General features: G+C 26.2%; 1 protein-coding gene across 1 annotated transcript; it reads right to left on the bottom strand.

Moving 5' to 3' along the window:
* Positions 1 to 530: 530 nt before the first annotated feature.
* On the bottom strand, positions 531 to 20,867 carry LOC107442044 (zinc finger protein Zpr1). The gene is made up of 13 exons (XM_016055498.4): positions 20,535 to 20,867; positions 18,096 to 18,257; positions 16,827 to 16,917; positions 16,059 to 16,129; positions 14,757 to 14,843; positions 11,886 to 11,926; positions 8,571 to 8,652; positions 8,302 to 8,419; positions 7,671 to 7,831; positions 7,127 to 7,237; positions 4,870 to 4,959; positions 3,301 to 3,366; positions 531 to 734 (listed from the first exon to the last, which is right to left on the bottom strand). The coding sequence occupies exons 1-13, from the start codon at positions 20,655 to 20,657 to the stop codon at positions 612 to 614; spliced, it is 1,326 nt and encodes a 441-aa protein (XP_015910984.1). The 5' UTR covers positions 20,658 to 20,867; the 3' UTR covers positions 531 to 611.
* Between the last annotated feature and the right edge of the window lie 180 nt (positions 20,868 to 21,047).

Below are 21,047 nucleotides of genomic sequence, written 5' to 3'. Positions count from 1 at the left end.
TTCTGTTCTGTAATTATATTAAAATACAAAATAAAACACTTAATTGATATTTTTCATGTACTTTTTTTTAAATCTGAAAATAAGCTTCAAATATTTAATTTTATAAAGATTAATGATTAGATTTTATAAAAATATATAAATGATTGTTTTGAACTTCATTAATAAATAAATAATTTCATCTCATGCAAAAAAAAACAAGAATTCATTTGTTAATTGAGAAAAAGTTGACAAATTGAATAAAAAATGTACAAAAAAGAGCTATGATGAATCAAAGAAATGAAATCAGAATGATTTTTTTAAAAAAAATGTAAAATAATGATCAAAATATTCAATATTTATAGTAATAGAAGTATCAAAACTGTATTGGTATGCTAGCATGCAAAGAATAAAGATTAATATTTTAATATGTTAAAAATTTTGACAGTCTGTAATAATAGAGAACATCTACTCATAATAATAAATGCTAATTTTTAGCCCTTTGAAATGCTGATAAACATACAGTTTTAAAACTGCAAAAACAAACACTAAAATTTAAAAACTTAGCATTTATTATTGTAATATCAACAGCAACAAGATTATCTTAATTCCATTAGAAAAGAATACAGAATGCATCACGATTCTTCATAGTTTTCAACTTTCATATCTAAAAGTCCAAGTTCTTCATCTTGTTCCATGGTTCGTTCATATTGTTCGATAATTAAATTATCATCAGAACAAGATTCGTCATCCAACCCCTTTAAAATATTCATAAAGAAAAAAAAAAAAAAAAAATTAGTAAATGCTATTAATACTCACTTATAATCTCAAGTCACATACATTTTATTACTTTACAATGATATGATTTGGATTTATTTTCATCAACATCAATGCACCAATTAGAAAACAAAATTACTCATTACCAAAGAAAACAAAATTACTAAATGTTATTAATATATACTTTTAATTTTTATGCCATGCATATTTTACTACATTAAACTGATGAGCTTTGGGTTTATTTTGATCAATATCAGTGCAGCAATTATCAAACCCCTTCAAAATATTCATAAAGAAAGAAAATTCATTAACTTTATTAATTTTCAATAATAATCTTACATTATGAGTATTTTATTATATTACAATGAAGTGATTTGGATTTATTTTCATTGATATTCAGAGCAGCAGTTTTAACACTTTTGAAGCTACTACTTAACACGTTAAAACAATAATTTTACTAGGTTCAAAATACTAATTTGAAATCATAAGTTAAAAAATGCAGCATCAATATGTAATTGATCAATAAAATAACAGTATCTGGTGCAAATCGGACTCTTTCAAAAGGGGTTACTAGACGCACGTCGAGATTCGGTTGTTGTAATAAATATTAATGTACAAAAATATTGGATTCTAAAAATTATGTGGAATTTGAATTATTTGCCCATCTTGTATTACTAGAGATAAGTCTTTACAACAAGAAAGATGCCAAATCTAAATTATTATAATACTAATGTTAACATTACCCCCATTGAACGAAAAAAAAATAGAAATAATAACTATTAAAAGGTTCGTAAAAACATTTTTTATGAAGTGCTTGACACATTTAATGTTTTAAAAAATTAACAAATAAAAAAGAAAAAGATTATAAATGGAAAAAAAGAATAATTGTATCTCCATTAAAAATTTGTATAGAGAAAAGAATAAGAAAATTTCTAAAACGCAACAAAAATTTGGTTTCTCAGAAGTATTAAGATTCTAAAAAGGTCAAAACACTAAAACTAAAGGATGAAATTCATTAGTATAAATACAGTCAAACTTGTTTATAACGAGCGTGAAGGGACTACAATTTTTCCTTATTACAACCCAGTGCTCATAAGAAATAGGATCATAATAAAATCATACAATTTCATACATACTCTATTAAATAATAATCACTTGACCTGCACTCCAATCTGCCCAGTCTTTCTATTTAAGTTTTATTATCTAGTTGCTTGTTCCCTATCTTAGTGGACCATCGGCCAAAATTTGGGTTTTTTACTGCAATCCTAATTTTTACTTAATTTATCACACTTTTACTGTTTAAAATTTTATCTTGTTACACACCATGTTTTTAACTCGACCCTTATACACCTTCTATTGTCTTGTTCTTAATTATTTTTGCTGTAAATTTTACAACTGGATCACTTTTGTTGACACACTTGGTTTTAACTCACGGTTTTAACTATTCTGGTTTTAGCGTTGTATTTACCTTTTAGCTTGTTTCAATTTTGTATTTGTCTTCGTTAATCCTTTTATGGTTTTACCTTTTAATCATCTGCATCACGCTTTTGGCCAGTCCCAGCTCGGAAGTAGGGGTCCGACCAATATTTGTATTTACCCGCTTGTAACATGGGCATGTGCCTGTATTTTATTTGTTTTAAATTAAGGTTGAATTCCTGTGTTCTGTCAGCCGGGTCCCTTTTTGGAGTTGTATAAGGTTGGTTTGTACAAGGGTCTGTTGACCTAATCCAACTGCCCAGTAATACTTTTATTCCCTTTTATCAATTAGTTGCCATCAATTTTTTTGTAATATTTTTGTGTTTTTTAAATAGATGCCATGGGGGGCTTTGCCGGGTCTATCTGCCGACGCATGTGCCGATTGATAACTGCTCCTTTCCTTCCGCATACCCACATTTGGGGGGGGGGGTCGGGATAAATTCCACCTTAACATACTCTATTAAATATAGCACTTAGTCAATTTATTTTTTATTTCTGTACATTACAAATTAAGTTAGTTTTTCTTAAAAATTGTCTTGTTGTCTCTTTGTTGTGTTATTGTTTTTCAGATAAAACTCATGACCTGAAAATCATTGTCAATACCAAAAGTAATATGTCAACCCCAAAAACATCAAAAATGAATTAGCTGAGCTGGAAAAGTAGAATTAAGAAGAAACATGAATTACACAAATATTGCACATTAAAAACGGGGTTTACCAGTTAAAAGCAGCTTCAATAGATTTAACATTGTATCAATTCAATATTCCAGATTTTTTCGTTAAAATGGAGTTCTCGTTAGATCAGGACTCGAAATAAGAGAGTTCTACTTTATATGCAATATTAAAAGTATTAATTACGCAAGGAAAAAACCTTGATAATTTCAGAGGAAAAACAAGTAATATGCATATAAGTAAACAAATACAGCAAATACAGAATATAAAAAGGGTGCAAATAACTTTCAGTACAATTTAAAATGAATTTTCCCCCATAGCTTTGCCTGTATGCAAAATTTATCATCAAATGCAAAATTTACATAAGATAAGTAAACAATTTATGAAAAAGATCAATTACTTGAATGCAACTGTTCCCACAAGGATCATCTAACACTAAAGTGGCCTGACGCTCTCCTTTTATAATCTAAAATAAATGGATACATAAATGTCATAACAAATATTATTAAATATAAAGAACAGATGAGTCAAAAAAGAGCATAAAAAATTATCAACTTTTAAGAATTTCTAAATAAAGAAACAGCAAGAATTAAAAAAACAAATTTTCATTTAAAATTTTAGCTTCAAAAAAGTTAGTTACAACATTTTATTTCTGTACATAAAACTTTTTTTTTTGAACTAGACACTTAAATTTGTTATAATGAATACACATTAAATTATGCATTATTATTTTGAACATGTTATAATGTTTTCATTTGAATGAAAGAAGTCAAGATGCAATGTTGAAAATTTCTATACTGAAATATTGTTTTAATAATTAAGATGTTTATCTTTAAATCTGCACATATTTTAAACAAAAAGTTTTTAATACTTATTTTAGGAAAAACTTGTTTTATCAATCAGTAAATTATCAAACCAAATAAACTCATACAGAAACTAGCAGATAAGAAAGTCTCCCTATGGAAACATACTCAAAAGTTTTGAAAGGAGATTGATTTAAATTTTTTTTTATTGAGTAAGTTTTAATAGTTATATAGTAATGTTTTATCGTAATAATTTAGACATAACTAATTTATTTTTATTGGATTAATTACTTAGCAATTTTCAAATGGGGGACATTCAGTACATTTCAATTTGCATCAAAACTAATTTTTAAGGTGTTTTCTAATGATTTGGGAGGTAATGTTTCGCATCAATAATGTTACAAATAATCTGACTGAAAAATCTTATTTATAGTTAAAATTCATTTCAACTTTAATTTTCAGTAAGATAGATTTGTTCAATTCAGATTTAACTATAAAAAAAAACACTTTTATTTTTCACCAAAGTTTTTAATTGAAAATTTTTTACAAAAAATTATCATTCATTATTTGTATACATGAGATCCTGTTCTAAAAAACTTTATAAAAGTGAGAATCTTTTCTACAATATTATGACCAATTAACTTTCAATTTTTTTTTCTTTCATACTTTCATCTAAGGTACTTTTTTTGTAGTGACAAATGTTGAATAGAGATGAGCAGTTTTAGCATAATAAACCATAAACAATCACAATGTAATTTCTTCCTATTGTTTTAATGATTATTTGCTGAAGTTATAAACCAATGATTTTCCAATTTTATGGGTAATATTGAGCATTGAATTCTTACATAATTTAATAAATGTATGTTACACTTGTTTTAATTTAATGTAATTCAATTACAATTGTTATTATCCAAAATTTGGTGTTGAGACAGTACAAGACATGAGCTTTACCACAAGACAACTCACAACTTACGATGTTTTCACTAAAATATTTGAAATACTTCAACTTTTATTTTTTGGCTCAACCTAATATGCATTGGAGTAGAATAGTCTGCATTTGAATATTCATTTCTCCAAGAAGAGACATTATACATTAACTAATTACTATTAAAGAACATTTAACTAACTTAGACTTAACATGAATAGTAAAAAAAGAAGAAATTTACCTCATCTATTTTGTTTAGAACGGAATCAAGTTTTCCTCTCATTATTAAATCAGCACTATCACCAGAGATAAAAGGATTGCTTTCAATAAGCTAAAATCGAAGATCAGAAATAATATAAATATATAGTAACAAAAAGGATAAAAAGAAAAAAACAAAGAAAATTAAGATAATTAATAAATTTTGTAATAAATAAGTTATTTTTACTTTTATATATATATGTACACATACATACTAACAAAAGTTAATCCCACTCAAAGGGAACTTAGAGAAATACTTTTAATTTATCTATCCCTTGCAAAAAATCCCTTCAGATTCCTCTCACTATTTTCAAGTTCATAACATGATTCCCACTGGCTATGCACAGTCAGTTTGCTTAGTAAAATATGCATAATTTACGAGTCGAGCATCAAGTGAACTTCGTAGTGTACCAGCGATCTTTTAAAAGGCAGTTTTTTCAATAATTATAGACCTTCAACAAATAATTCACAATAATTTTTCCATGAATATTCCATTTCATGTAAAATAATTTGTTATATTCATTGTGCCCAGGTTCCCAAAAGTTAATTAATTTTAAACAATCCTATAGAAAAATTAGAGGAAATTAGTGAATAACATTTGCCCAAAATGTTTGCAATCACAGACTTACAATGAGAGTGTAAGGCTATAGAGATAAGATATAAATATGACATGGGTAGGATTTTCAGATTCAGTTACGAAATAAAATAACGATATAAATAAAATATTTTGCTGAATCAAAGCATCATTAAAAAAAATAATTTTGAAGAAAAAAAATTTCTACATAATGATTTAACATTAAATGAACTCATTTCTGTTGTGGATACATGATTTTTGATTTATATTTGCATTTTAATCAAATTGTGATCAATTTTAAATGAAATATGAAAGCATTTATGATTAAATTAAATGATATTCAAATATCTGTCATGAATATCAACAGCTTAAAGTACTCCATTAAATATAAAAAAAACCTGAAAATATTATCTGAATCACATACCAATCAAATATTACTACCTACATATGTTCTGAAATAACCATAACATATTTCTGTAGTAAGCTGTAAAATTTTCTGAAACAACTTTTAAAGTCTTCTATCGGAATGATGTATAATTTTGACCTTCTTAATAACTCCAATATCCTTAAACTTTATTCCTTTAACAAATCTTTACAGCTTTAGGGACAAAAAGTTTACAAAAGATTTGCCTGAATAGTTTAATGTATGATTTATCTCAACAGCCTTCAAAACTAAAAGATTTACTAAAGAAACAAGGTTTAAGAATAGTGAAGTCAATTAGCAAGTCAGAAATTCAGATCATTTAACATTAAATAAATTAATTTCTGTTATAGATACATAATTTTTTATTTATATTTGCATCATAATCAAATTGTGATCAATTTTAAATGAAATATGAAAGCATTTATGATTAAATTAAATGATATTCAAATATCTGTCATGAATATCAACAGCTTAAAGTACTCCATTAAATATAAAAAACCCTGAAAATATTATCTGAATCACATACCAATCAAATATTACTACCTACATATGTTTTGAAATAACCATAACATATTTCTATAGTAAGCTGTAAAATTTTCTGAAACAACTTTTAAAGTCTTCTATCGGAACGATGTAAAATTTTGACCTTCTTAATAACTCCAATATCCTTAAACTTTATTCCTTTAACAAATCTTTACAGTTTTAGGAACAAAAAGTTTACAAAAGATTTGCCTGAATAGTTTAATGTATGATTTATCTCAACAGCCTTCAAAACTAAAAGATTTACTAAAGAAACAAGGTTTAAGGATAGTGAAGCCAATTAGCAAGTCAGAAATTCAGATCATTTAACATTAAATAAATTAATTTCTGTTATAGATACATAATTTTTTATTTATATTTGCATCATAATTAAATTGTGATAAATTTTAAATGAAATATATTGAAAACATTTATGATTACATCATTAGTCCTTAAGAAAGTCAAAATTATACAGCATTCAGATAGAAAACTTTATAGGTTATTTCTGAAACTTTCACATCTGAGGATAGAAATGCATTATGGCAGCTAGAGATGACCTCAAAATATATTAAATGGGTATGTAATTCATATAACATTATTGGAGCAATTAAACCGGTCCTGGAAATTGATGTTATTCATTAGTGATTATTTTAATAAATGAGCATAATGAACCATGATTATATGGGGAGTAAAAAAAATCCACTAATTGAGCTTCTTCCTTACCTGCTCCTTAATGGTAGTTAAAATTCCTTCAACAGTTGAATAACAACTTCTAAATGCAGCAGGACCAGCTTCTAGATCTAATTCCTTTATACTGATACTGCAGGTGTCAGACTACAACAAAAGAAATTTGGAGTAATTAAAAAGATTTTTTTTTTCAAGAAACATAAAATATATTTTTTATTGATTTAGAAATAATAAAACTGACACAATTTCAAATTCATGTAGACATTTGGACAACAGGAACAAGCACTCGGAAAAGTTTTTTGTAGCCAGGGACATACATTTTATTATTAATTATTCAGTTGTTTATGCATAAAATATATTACAAACCACTTCTGCATAAAAAGTAATACTTGACATTAGAATTGAAAATAAACAGTTTTTAAAAAACAATATATTACACAAGACTAATTACTTTTTAAAAAAAAAAAATTTTTTTAACAGTATTTTAATAAAAATTTCTTGTTCTGTAACTAATCTAATAACAATTTTTTATTATTTTTCTAATTATATTATGTTTCTCTCTCTAGATTTATAAACAAACCTTTAAAAGATCTCTAGTCAAATCCTTGTGTTCTTTTATACTAAGTATAGCCCTAGATCCAAGAGGCCGAATTCCTGATGAGCTTTTAACTTCAGTTGTTTTATGACCACAAGCCTCACAGTTTGTAGACCATATTATGACATTCTCAAAGTGTGGTATCTTTGAACACAAATTAAAGAAATTAAATCAAATATTTGCATGATTTGATAAAAATGGAAGAGCTGCAGAAAGAAAATAAAACACACAAAAAAAAAAAAATTTAAAAAAAATATGAAAAAATCAAAAAAGTTTATTTTGAAATATTTCTGAAACTAACAAAAATATTGTAGAAATACTGTACATAAGGCCACAAATATAAAAATGAAACATAACCAACTTTTAGCAAGATACTTTTTAAAAATATCTCATATTAACAGGATGTGACGCAATTTGAAGAAAGTTTAAATGGAAGAATTAAAATTAAAATAATTTTTTTCTTATTTAACTTCAGAAAAATGTTGTAAAAAGTAAAGCTAAAAAAGTTATACAATAGGTTAATAAAATAAGTCATATTTAAAGGCTAATTTTTATAAAAGAACATTATTATTAATCACTTTAAAATATACATTAAAATAGACACTTCAAAGGATATCAGTAACTTTCATGTTAGTTACACAGGGAGCATTACAAGAATAACAATTTGTTGGCAATCCTAAAACTTCCTCAGTAATTTTTTCTTCCTCCCCTCCTTCCACAGTTTCCTCAGAATCCTAAGATAAGTTTTAAACAATGTAAAATAATCTTTTTTATTAATTTAACTACCTTTTTTATTATATTAGTAAATAGTCTTTTTTTATCAGTTTAAGCATAAAATTAAATTTTTCAGAAATGAATAAATTAGAAAGTGATTATGCATCTTACATTGAGTCCCATCATCAAGCATTCCTCGTGTGATTGAGCAAAATATGATATTTCTAACTGGGGATCAGGATTTGGAGCAGATCTGTAGTATTGTTAAAAAATATTAAATAAAGATAACAGATTGTTTTATTTCGAAGTTAATGAGCAGAAATTTGTTCCCATAATACACCTTAAACATATGTTTCTCATTAACCCTTTATATCTCAACACAAAAGACTTGCTAGCACATAATTTTAAGTGCAAAAAAATAATTGCAAAAAATTAAATATTAAAATTAAAAATTTATTGAAAGAATACTTTGTTTCTACTACAACATAATGCAAAATGACAAAACATTGATTTCTGCAACATTATTGTTAAAATGACTATTGTTAAATGACATTGATTTGTTAAAAATGACTAAGATTCATACATTCAAAAATTTCCATTCAATTCAATTCAAAAACTTAAATTTGAGTAATATGCCTGAAACAAGCATGAGCAACTTTGCAAACAAAAAATTGAACTTTTATTCTAAAAATCACCTCACTATCACTACATAATAGAAAAAAGTTCAATATATGTTAAGAGTAATGTTATAAAATTGCAATAACAGCTGAAATCGTCCTTTATAACTAATAAAAAAATACATAAATATGCTTTTTATGTTTGTTGCAGGCATGCAACACCGTGTCCTAGAGTCAAAAGCTAATTCCTTTACTTTCCATGTTAACAATAAAGAATTAAATGTATCCCACTGTTCTATTTACAATAAGGTAACTATTCTATTTACAATAATATTGGTAACAAGTTCTTTGGGGAACTTTTTGTTTCATCTTACTCTTCAAAATGTATTTTATGGAACTTATTCTCCCAATTTTTATTGTTAGGGTTTCAAACATTTTTCAAACTCTACAGAAAAGAACTACTGGGAGTTTTAAATTTTTTTTAATAATGATCATAATAAAATAACTAGTTTCTGATAAAGAATCCTTTTTTTATTAATTAGTCCTTATAAAATTATCAAGAGATTTTTCAATTCGATATCAGAAGGTGAAAATGAAGCCTGAAATTGAGAAATGCAACAATTTCATCGAACTCAGTGAGTAGACACACAAGCGGACTCGCAAATATTTTATCAAACAGGTAAAATGTTTGGCACTTTCATACGCTATGGACCGAGAGTACACCGAAATAGATTGCGGTTGAATGAATTGTGAAAACGCTGAATAAGACAATAAGAAAATCATGCTTTTGCATAATACATGGCAAAAATCGACAAGGTAAAGAAAAAAAAATCTCATCTTGGAAAAGGGAAAATTAAGCACTTTTTAAAAGCACCCAATGAAAAAAGCCACTTTAAGGGCTCTTAAAATATGAAAATCAAAAATAAGCACCCTTAAGAACTTTTTAAAAATGCTACACACCCTGTTACCAAATCAACAATAGTAGCTTTGAAAAATTTTAAAAATACTTAAAACCTTAAAAATTTAAATTCTGCTACTTAGTTTCATACAAATGCTATTTAATAAATTTTTATTTTTAGGGTTTTAAGTATTTTTTTAAAATATTTTCAAACTTTACTGAAGCCATTATAAAAATACTTTAATATAAATGCTTATGCATTGAAAAAATTTAAAAAAATACTTATAACCTTAAAAATTAAAATTTGATAACTAAGTTCCACAAAAATACATTTCATAAATAAAATGAAACAAAAAGGGTTCAACTATATTGATTTGTTATTTAAAAAAATTGAAAAATGGTATTTGTGTAATTCTTACATAATAAAAAAGAGCTTGGCTCTAAGAGATCCTCAAGAGCAACTATACTGATTGAGAACCATGTATTTTCAATAAGAATATTTTTTTTTTAAATTTCTATACAGCTCACGAAATCAACACAAATCTGACTTAGACTACTATGAGGTAATAGTCAGTGGTTTTCAGGGATCAGCAATTGATCACCATGAGTTGAGTGTAAAAAAATGGTATGCTGGTTTAGCTTTTTGCTTTGATCTATGTTTCTGAGACAAAACAGCATGCTTGTTGCTCATTGTCAGCATTACACAATCTTTCCAATTTTTAACTAATTTATTCTTAATAACTTTTTTTAAACTTTTAATATTTAATATAATAATCTTCTTATAGTAAGTAAAATTTAACTCCTTTATTGTTATGGAAAAATAAAATATAAAACTCCATTTGCATGTTTTGAATAATTTATAAAAAATTAACATTGTAATTGTTAATTTAATTCAATTCATAATCTTTTAAATATATATGAGATCTAATTAAAGGTGTGTGAATAAAGCAGTAAAGGACTAACTAAATTAACAAATTCTGTAAGTTACTGATTCAAGGATCAGTGATTCAATTTTCTTAACTTCTACGACTACTAATGATTCTGCATTAAAATAAAAAACAAGAATAATAAAATAAGTGTATTTGTTTATTGTTATTTATTTGTAACTAAGCTGTTCTTATATACTTTAAAATATCCTTTTTATTACCTTACAAAAATTACTTTTAATGAAATTGCCCTTTTCAGATAAATCAAAGCTTATTACAATTGAAAATAAGAAGGTACTATAGGACTGGGAATTTCTTATGGCAGATTTATTATATTTATGTTTTCGGCTTTGCTTAATTAGGTTTTCGGGTTTGTCTGAAGAATATTATAAGAGAATTTCTGGTAAATGATACAAATGAAGAACATATTGGTTAATATCTTTTAATATAAAAAAATATATTCAATATTTTTTATGATATTGAATTTTATAATACTGTAAAGATATTGTAATAATTTATTCCAAAAGTACTCTTTATAATTGGGTATTGGCTGCATGCGAAACAGCTAACTTGTTTTATAACACTAATATGCTGCATTTTTTAGACATTGAAAATATAAAAGCATACAAAATCAGGGATCTGTCCAGGCCGAATTTACTACCGTTTAGCGGTACCTTCACAAATTCAACTTTAGAAGAAACGGTAGTTTCACAAATTCAATTTTAGGAAAAACGGTAGTTTCACTAAATAATTTTTCTTAAAATTTCATTTTTGTATCCCTTAAGAAACGATAAATCCATATTTTTGTGTTGATTTTTAAATATAAATTTTAATTTTTCACAAATTATGTCTTAATTTTCACAAAATAGGTACCTCTCAGAAAAACCTAGACAGACCCAGTAAAAGTTACATTACATATAAAACACTTTAAACACTCTACAAATTAAACAAGAAAAAAATATTCAAGTAAATATAATTGAGTGATAATAATTTCAATTGAGACTCAATTATGACATTTTTTAAGGACTTAATTTAAAAAGGATACAAACTTTGCAAAAAACTGTTGCCTGAACAATCTCTTAAGGCCTGTAATGAAACATACAAACAATAAAAAAAAAATCTAAATTGAGGGTAAATTATGTCAGATGAAGCAAAGTTGCATAAAATTCAAATTTAAAAAGAAACAGTAAGTTATGACAAATTAATCAAGAGTGCATCACAAGACCAAGGTTAAATAGGGTTCACGATTCTCTGATTATCCATTGGAACAAATTTAAAAAATAATTCACACAGCTAGACAATGCATCAATAAAAAATACATTAGAACAATATTGGAGGGAAAAAACACCCATGAAATTTTAAAAGCATGAAAATTTAAAATTTCTAAGCATAAATTGTAATTTCTAAGCATAATACAAAATCATTATCTTTTCTACACACTATACAACACCCTTTAATTTTATATTTTACCTAGAAATGAAACTCAATGTTTTTATAATTCCCAATATTTTAAAGAATTTTAAAACAAAAGGCAGTTTAAAATTAACCACTTGCAAATCTTGAAAAAAAGGAAAAAATTTTATCTTAAGTTCAGAAATAATAAAATAAAATAAATCAATATCTTCATTAAATTACATTTTTATCTAAGAAAAATGATTCAAATATTAATTAATATTTTTTTTTAAAAAATTATTGCAGTGGAAAATTAACCATTATGCAGAAAAGAATTTAAGTAAAAAAATTATAGTATTTAGAAAAAAATTAAAGCTTTTTTCTAATAAAAAAGAGGCATCCTCAAATTTCAGTTTTCCAAATAGTCTCAGATTTAAGCTAATTTGAAATCCATTGAGCTTCCCAAATTCTTCCCCAAGGCATAAGAATTCTGATAAACACATTCGTAATTGGGAAATAAAAATATAGATAAAATGTCATTCTACTTAAATAAAATACTTAAACCTATGAAAATAATAATTTTTATTTATCTATTGATTTTTACTAGAAATGTACAAGATTCTCTAAAAAAATCCATTATTACACCAGAATAAATTCTGTTAAATTGCTTAAACATTGTAAGCAGTAGTCAATTCAAGCGGAAATCGGGACCGCTCTCTGGCCCTTACATAAAATTCACACTCTAAAAAAGGGCCTTTTCAAAAAATTAAAACTCTAAAAAATGGCCCCTTCACAAAAGTTAAATTCTAAAAATCAGCAACTTCACAAAATCCACCTTTGAATAAAAATGGCCCAGAAGCAGAATATTTTCAAATGTTCTGCAACAGGACTTATTAATTTATACAAATGTTCTGCAAGCATTTCACAGCGAAAAAGAGTCAGCTTTACGTTAAAATACTATATTTTCATTTATTAAAATACAGGATCTTACACAGATACTCTACATTATTTTTTAAACTAAGGCAAATATTCTTGATTTGCTACTTTTTCGCTGTCACTTATTCAAGATACAAATTGTTCTGCAGGACTTCGTTTGTTCTGTGACGTACGTCACAGTTTCAGACACTTTCTGCTTCTGGGAAAAATGGTCCCAACAAAATCATAAGAAATGGCCCCTTCGTGGAATTTCTTTCGATAAAATGATCACACAAAATTGTTTAATGATGGGTTCTCAGAAAAAAATCAGAAACACGATTTTACAATAGCATCAACTGGAATCAGAGGTGCCAAAACTTAAATTAGAAATTCCCATATTGTGAAAGCATAATAATAATATCCGAGTCAGAAAAATCTTGCGAAAAAGACTGCAAAATGATAAGTGAAAGCCAACAAAATTATCATTTAACAAGGTGAACTTATGATGGATTCATCACAAATTAAACACGTCAAAGTATGATAACTTAAATTCGAATGTCATATAAAAAATAACTCAGAAAAACTATTTTGAAATGATGTAAATTTACCTTCAAAATGACATTGTATAAAAAATTTTAGAATTTGAAAAACCATGAGATAAGGACTGCAAGAATTATAAACAACTACAAAAAACAAAAAAAAAACTATTATCAACCACCTTGAAATATATGACAGAATCGTCACAAATTGAATATGCTAAAACTAATAACTCTAAATCAAAATTTTGAGCATCGTAACACTATTGTATTAAAAATTGCGGAATTTAAAAAAACCATGTCAAAGGATCCGAAAAATAACAAATAAGTACCAAAAGATTACCATCAAACGTAGAATCATCACAAATGGAACGTGTCAAAAAGTGATACCTCAAATTCAAAACCCACTTGTCGTAGCAATGTATTAAATATGTCGGTATTAATTTGAAAAATCATATGAAAGCAACTGAAAATAAATCATCAAAACAAGTAGATACTTACAAAAACTTCACAAAAATAGTTTTGATCTTTTACAAAAATAAGCCCCAAAAAATAAAACCTGGATCAACGTGGCAAAAAACACTAAAAATAATAATATTGCTTCCAAATAATTCTTCAATTAAAAGTAGTACTATAATACTGGAAAAAAAACTTTACCCTTATTATACTTTTTGGTCCTCAAATGCAAAAACTAAAAGAAATTATGAATTATTATTTTTGAAGCAAAGAAAGATTAATAATCTCTACTACGAAGAAGAGTATTTCATAATTAAATCAATAAATAAAGCAAGAAAGAAAATTAGGCTCATTAATAAAAAATATGCCTCAAGCAAAATTACACAAATTGCGATCATTATTTAACACAATTAAAATGTGATTTTGGATTAATAAATAATCATTTTTTAAAACTTTAATCCTAAAATTATTGTTTTTGTAAAAAAAAAAAACAGATTAAAATCCTTGCTGACAAGATATAAAATAAAACAAATTAATAAATAAATAATAAATATACAGAGAGAGTAAAAAAATTTAAGCAAAATTATTTAATAAAAAAATATTTACTTAGAACTTACAAAAGTAAACGGATGATTACCATCTTTAAGCTTATTAATTTCAAGCAAAAATTCAGCTAATTTTTCAGCAGAATCAGGATCTTCTTTCTGAAAAATGTTGCATTAAAAATAACATTAATTCAATCAAAAGAATTCACAAATTATTAAATTACAATGAAAACTAAAGGTAGAATTTGAGGAGTTAAAAGGATGATTATCGGACAAATAATGAACAAATAATTTTTGAACTAAATTGACAAATATGGATCAAATAAGAAAAAAAAACAATCTTGAGACTTTAATTTACATTGTTAGCATATTGATGAAAAAATAACTTTAATTTAAAAGGAAAAGAACAAAGCCAAAATAAGTGTAGAAAAAGAGCAAAAGCAGTGCTTGCCAAACCTTTGATCCCGTTATACTATAGCTGGTGGAATCATTTTTGGATAATCACTCTAATGCTCCAGTTAGCAAACCTTGATTTATCCACTGAACTAACAGATGTAACTTAAAATTTTTTTATTTAAAAAAGTAGATATTTCTTTTAGCAGGTAGCTCACAGTAGGTTTTAAAAACAGTACAGTAGCTTCTTAAATTTTGCGACTACTGATCAAAAGAATCAAATCAAATGTCAAATATTCTATGGACATTCCACTCTAAGTGGATATCCTAAAGTGCTTTTAATCTTTTGTAATTTTTGTTTCACAAACACTGAATATTGTTTGTTTCTTTTTTCAATGAATAAAAAGTAAAGTGGAGACATTTAAACATAAAAAAAAATAATGAGGGTAGAGATATGAGGAAAGGATGATAGAAGATAGGAGGTACTTCGTGCCACATGTAATAAAGTGAAACCTGATTAAAGCAGAAATAAAAGTACAGAAGTGGACACATTATAATTTTGGCTCAAGAAATAAGAATCTTCCTTGGTGTCTCATAACAAAATGACAGTAGAAAAGTAAACAAATCGTCTACTGCCATTTTGGTTACTTTTCTACAATTTTACATTGCAACACAGTAGAAGATTCGTATTTAAAGAACTGAAACTATAGATTGTCCATAACTGTACTTCTATTTATGCTCTATTCACTTTATTTTACTCTACTACAGTTGACTTTATCAACCTAAAGAGTATCCACATAACTACAGTTGCTGAACCACCTAATTCAACACATAAGTTTACTGAAGTTGATTCAAAAATCTCCGTCTTTTCTTCTATAATTGAAATTCTTGAATAATAAAAAATGATTGAATTGAATTTATATAACGATTTTTTATTATTAATTTTAAAGATATCATAATGAAGGGAAAAAAACTCCATACCTGAAGCTGCTCAATTTTTGAATTAAGTCCTAAGCAAGTCCTTTCAATTACACCTTCAACAGTTGTTATAGCTAAAAAGAAAACAATGCTCATTATTGATAAAAACAAAATTATACTGCAAAATAATCAATCAAATAAAAAAAAATGGGAGACATTTAAAAAGAGAAGGCTTCTTTTCGCATTGACAGGTAGAATTGTGTAAATATGACGAATTAGTGACAAAGAAATTCAAGAAATGCACAATAATTTCTGCAGTTTAAAGATAACCAAAAATCAATCCAGTTTCAAACAGAAGTTACTGTTTATAAAGATCAATTTATGCAATTTAATAGAAGATAGAAAAATTTATCAATCCACATTTTTTTAGAGGTGCCACCTTTCTAAACTAGCTATCAGTAACCAGAAGAACAATAATATATAAAATGTTAAGAAAATTCAGATTAGCACAATTTTAAAGTCTTTTAACTGTTTGATTCCATTTAGTATAATATGTCTAATATTAATATTATGCAGGAATTTACAGTTTAATAACCTTTCTTTCTTACATCTCACTTTATGTTGTTTGTATTTGTTGAAGATTGCGTTCTTCTCTTAGGTCAAATTTTATGCCTTTTTATTACTTTTCAATTAGATCTATATTTTCTCTTTAGTTTGCCCTTTAACAATGACACCAATGCTTAAAGTACCAAAATGTCTCTTGAATTAATTACAAATTCAGCTGTTTCTAAATTAGTATAACATGGACTTTTTTTTAAAAAATATACTCACTTCCTTCTTGACTTTGAGAAGGTATTTCAAATTCTAACTCAGGTATAGTTATAGATGCCCAGTCAGTTTTTACCACAACTCTGGACAAATCCTATAATAAATGTATCTGAATAGATATATATTCACTAATTAGGTTTATTGGACTAATGAAAATTGCCACAAAATCCACTGCTATAAAGGTTTAAATTAACAAGAAAAGTAAAAAATTAAAAATAATTAAGAAGTGCTCTTTTCAGATAACGAAAACATACTACTAAACTAAACTAAACTCAGTGGTGCGACAGCCCATAGAGGGCCAAGGCCTACTGTGCCAATCTCAGTTTTCTTGACCTTGGGCTCTGGGGTGCAGGAGCGAGCAGATGTTGCGGTCAGGTGGTCAGCCGAACGCGGAACCCCCAGTGTTTAGTTCCCAAGCATGCTTGGTACTCATAACTCAAAACTGGTACACTTGGTACAAAACATACACATCTATATTTTTAAAAATGTTTATTGAAATTTATTTATAAAAACAGCCAAAAAATGATTTGCCATAAAGTTTTAAGTTTACAGGAAAAAAGAAAAATAAGTGGTGCTCCGTCAAAATTAGAAAAGGACTCAGCACAAATGAATTATGTGCTTTAATGAATTATATAATTACATTAAAGAATAGTATATTCTTAGTTTAAATAGGTATTTATTCTTGTTAACATACGTGTGACACAATTAAAAAAAAAATTACTGATACAAATTCATCAGCATAATTAAAGAAATTTAATGATTTTACGCAAAAATATTTATTAATTTTATAAAAAATTGAAAGATGTCAAATTAAGTAAAAATATTGAAAAATTTCTTGCTTGCATGAATTTTAAAAGATGCAAAGTCCCTCATAAAAAACAAAATACATTTAAAATACAGAAAAAGAACAATATAAAATTAGTCATTAAAAGAATAAAACCCAAGCCAAAAAATATAGAAAAGAATATAATTTTATAGAGACATTTATAACATTTTCTTTAATTAAATTTACCAAATGATTTAGAACAATTTAAGAAAATACTTTGTTCATTTCATTTACCAATACAATATCTTAATTTCATTCCATTATTATGCACAAAGAATTATTTAAAATATTGTAAAAATTGACAGCATAATATTGACAAATAAAATAAAATAAAAAAAAGATAGAATATAAAGCTAAATCTTACAATAATTAATATATTAAAAGAAGTAGACATATAAAAAACTTGAGACTATATAACAAAATTATGAATTTCAAAAAAATAATACCTTTGGCTTCAATACTTTTAACTTGTATAAAACACCCTGGTCTTGAATTTTAGATGCAGGCTGAAGTGAATTATTTTCCCACAAGCAGTGATCACAAGAAAATGACATAACAACAACTTCTTTATAAAAAGGAATTTTAGTTAACAACATTCTTGTGATACCCTAAATAAAAGATATATACATAATTATTTAACAAAAGAAAATACTAAACACATATAAAATAAATTTATTATTCATTCTTTCATTTGCATTGATTTTTAATAAGGATTATTCTTTTAATGGTACATTGCAAAGGTAAACTGAAAAAATAATGTTTTAATGCTGTTTCAGTTAACTAGTTTAATCACCTTGTTGTAACAGATTTAAATTAACAGAGTTGTGCTACGCTATCTCTAGTAATTTTATTTTATAACCATCGTTGAACAGTCGACCCAATTTTGGGTTTACGACTACTAATGTTCAACTACATAGCCTTGTAATTTTGAACCAATCCAGAAGACATGGAAACTCCTGGATCAGTACCCCCAGAGGTATGATTTGTTATGGGAACATGGAGGACTTTGTGACTCGGCAGATTTAACGTGCATCAGTCACCATTTACAACACGGGTAGTCTTCGGCCGATGAGGATCGAACCCACGCCCTCTTGGACATGGGCTCAGTACCCTACCAACCAGGCTATCCTGCCCCTATCTCTAGTGATTATATATTCCACTATACATATTTAAGTAAAGTTAAATTGTATTTATTGTAGTTAAGTTATTTAATTCAATTATTACTATAAGGAGCCATAAATAAATTACAGTATTTCTGTAGCTCATCATAGGATGTATAGACAAATAAACTATACAGATTTAAATATAGCCTGAATATGCTTAAGGCATGTTATATACAAGGGTGGGATTATGTTACGAAGAAAACTATTACTTCAAAACAATAGAAGAAACTGGACAAAATAGAAGAAACTAAACATTACCATTACAATTATTTAAAAATAGGTATTGAAAGAATAGTTTAAAATTAAGAAAATTAAATTTAATATAGTATCAAACTTGAATGTTTTTTCAAAACTATTTCTTTTTTTTAAAATTAACTTTCTTCATATTATTTTTTCTTTCTTTTATCATAGCTTTTTTCATATGATTTAATTTTACACAAAAAGTTTTAAAATTCATATTCTATATTATTTAAGAGTCAGTTTTAGTATATTTATATTTAGCAGTAAGTTTTAATAATTAAAATTAGTACGCTGTTAATAATTATGAATAAGTCATTTGTTATACAGTAAATATGTTTAGCATGTGATTTATTAATTAAATAATTTCATAGAGTTTGATTATTGATATTTTAGCAGTTCCTTACGTAACTATAAAAATAGGTTTCATTACATTCTTTTCCATGAAACATTGAAAGAAATTATTAATTATTTTGATTTTCAGAGAAATTCATTTAATTTTCTTTCCAAATGTTTCTTTTTAGGGGGATATTTCTTCATTAGTACCTGTTCACACTAACTACAATCATTGAGGTTTCCCCAAAAAAGTTTAAACTTGCAAAAGAGAGAGGTTTGTTCAGAGCCCAGGGTGGTTACAAGTTATGCTCTTCTAGTTGATCTACTTCTATGATTTTTGCCCCTTAGTTTTTCACAGGCCACAGCTCATAAATGGCTAAAACTTAGCAATTATTTTGGCTTAAGTACTGATAAAGATATCTTCCCCTCTTTAACTTTAATTTAAAAAATGATGCAATAAATAGATTTGAAATAAATACTATAATATTTGGTATTTTTCATGGAAAAAGAATATCTTCCATTTCTTACACTCGAGTTCAAAGGATTCTATATCTTTCTGAGCTGGTTTTCTCATCGTGGAAGAAAATTGTCTAAAATATAATATTATGTTAACAATAAATCATTGAAAGTTTTTTTGGTTAAAATAAAAATGGTTAATTAAGTCATTTTCATTTCATAAATTATTAAATGAAAGAGATGTAATTGCGTATTTTTTTTGTGTTAAAGCTCATTACGGAAACAAATTTTCATTTGATCAATAAAATTAAGTATGTATTTGTTAGACAAAAATTTCTTTCTCACAAATTGCAACAAAAAAAATATATCCTATATATTTTTACAATTGTAAAAAATACAAAGAGAATACAAAAATACATAAACTTAATATAACTATGTATAACAAAGCAAATTTTAATTAAAATAAGGAAAAATTTTCTTATGAGCATACATATCAAAATATAAAGCCTCTTCGTAGCATTTCGCGATTAATGATTGCAACTCGAGAATAAAAATGCGAATTATTGCGGCCACTTTTATTAATTAATAGAAGAAAGGAGCTAGAATATTTTTATTAGGTATTGTTACAGCTCAATATCAGATTATATAGTTTAGTATCAATATGGTTTTTAAATAGTCAACTATAATACAAACATTTTTATTGCACTGTAAACATAAACTTTCTATTTCAGTAACTTCAGGATCATCAGCATTTAAGTCCCGAAAAATAACATCTAACTTCTTGGACTCAGATTTTTCTAATTCACAAGTCGCCATTTTATAAAAGCTTATTTATGCTACTTTTATAAATATTATACTAGATTATAATTTTACTTTTTCAGACAATCGCATTTGGATTGCGCTTTTTTAAACTTTAACACATGTAAGCATTAAGCATTAGTAAACTTGAGGAACGTTTCTGGCTTTCTATTCTGTGCTCTTTATTTTCTTCTCTTGATTTCTCTATTCTTAATTCTCTAAATTTCCTCGGCCTACAAACTGAAATATTTCAACAAATTTATTTAATAAAAGTTTTTTCAATAAGTTGATAATTATGTTTACACTTTTTTCTTATGCTTTGGTTGAACAATTAGGATGGTTTACTTAAGCATGACTAATTTAAGGAATAAAGTGACCACATTTTCATTGAGACAAATAAAATTAGTA

The sequence above is a fragment of the Parasteatoda tepidariorum genome, chromosome 1, assembly GCF_043381705.1.
Source record: "Parasteatoda tepidariorum isolate YZ-2023 chromosome 1, CAS_Ptep_4.0, whole genome shotgun sequence".
NCBI classification, from domain to species: domain Eukaryota; kingdom Metazoa; phylum Arthropoda; class Arachnida; order Araneae; family Theridiidae; genus Parasteatoda; species Parasteatoda tepidariorum.
This window is presented reverse-complemented; position numbering and strand designations above follow the sequence as displayed.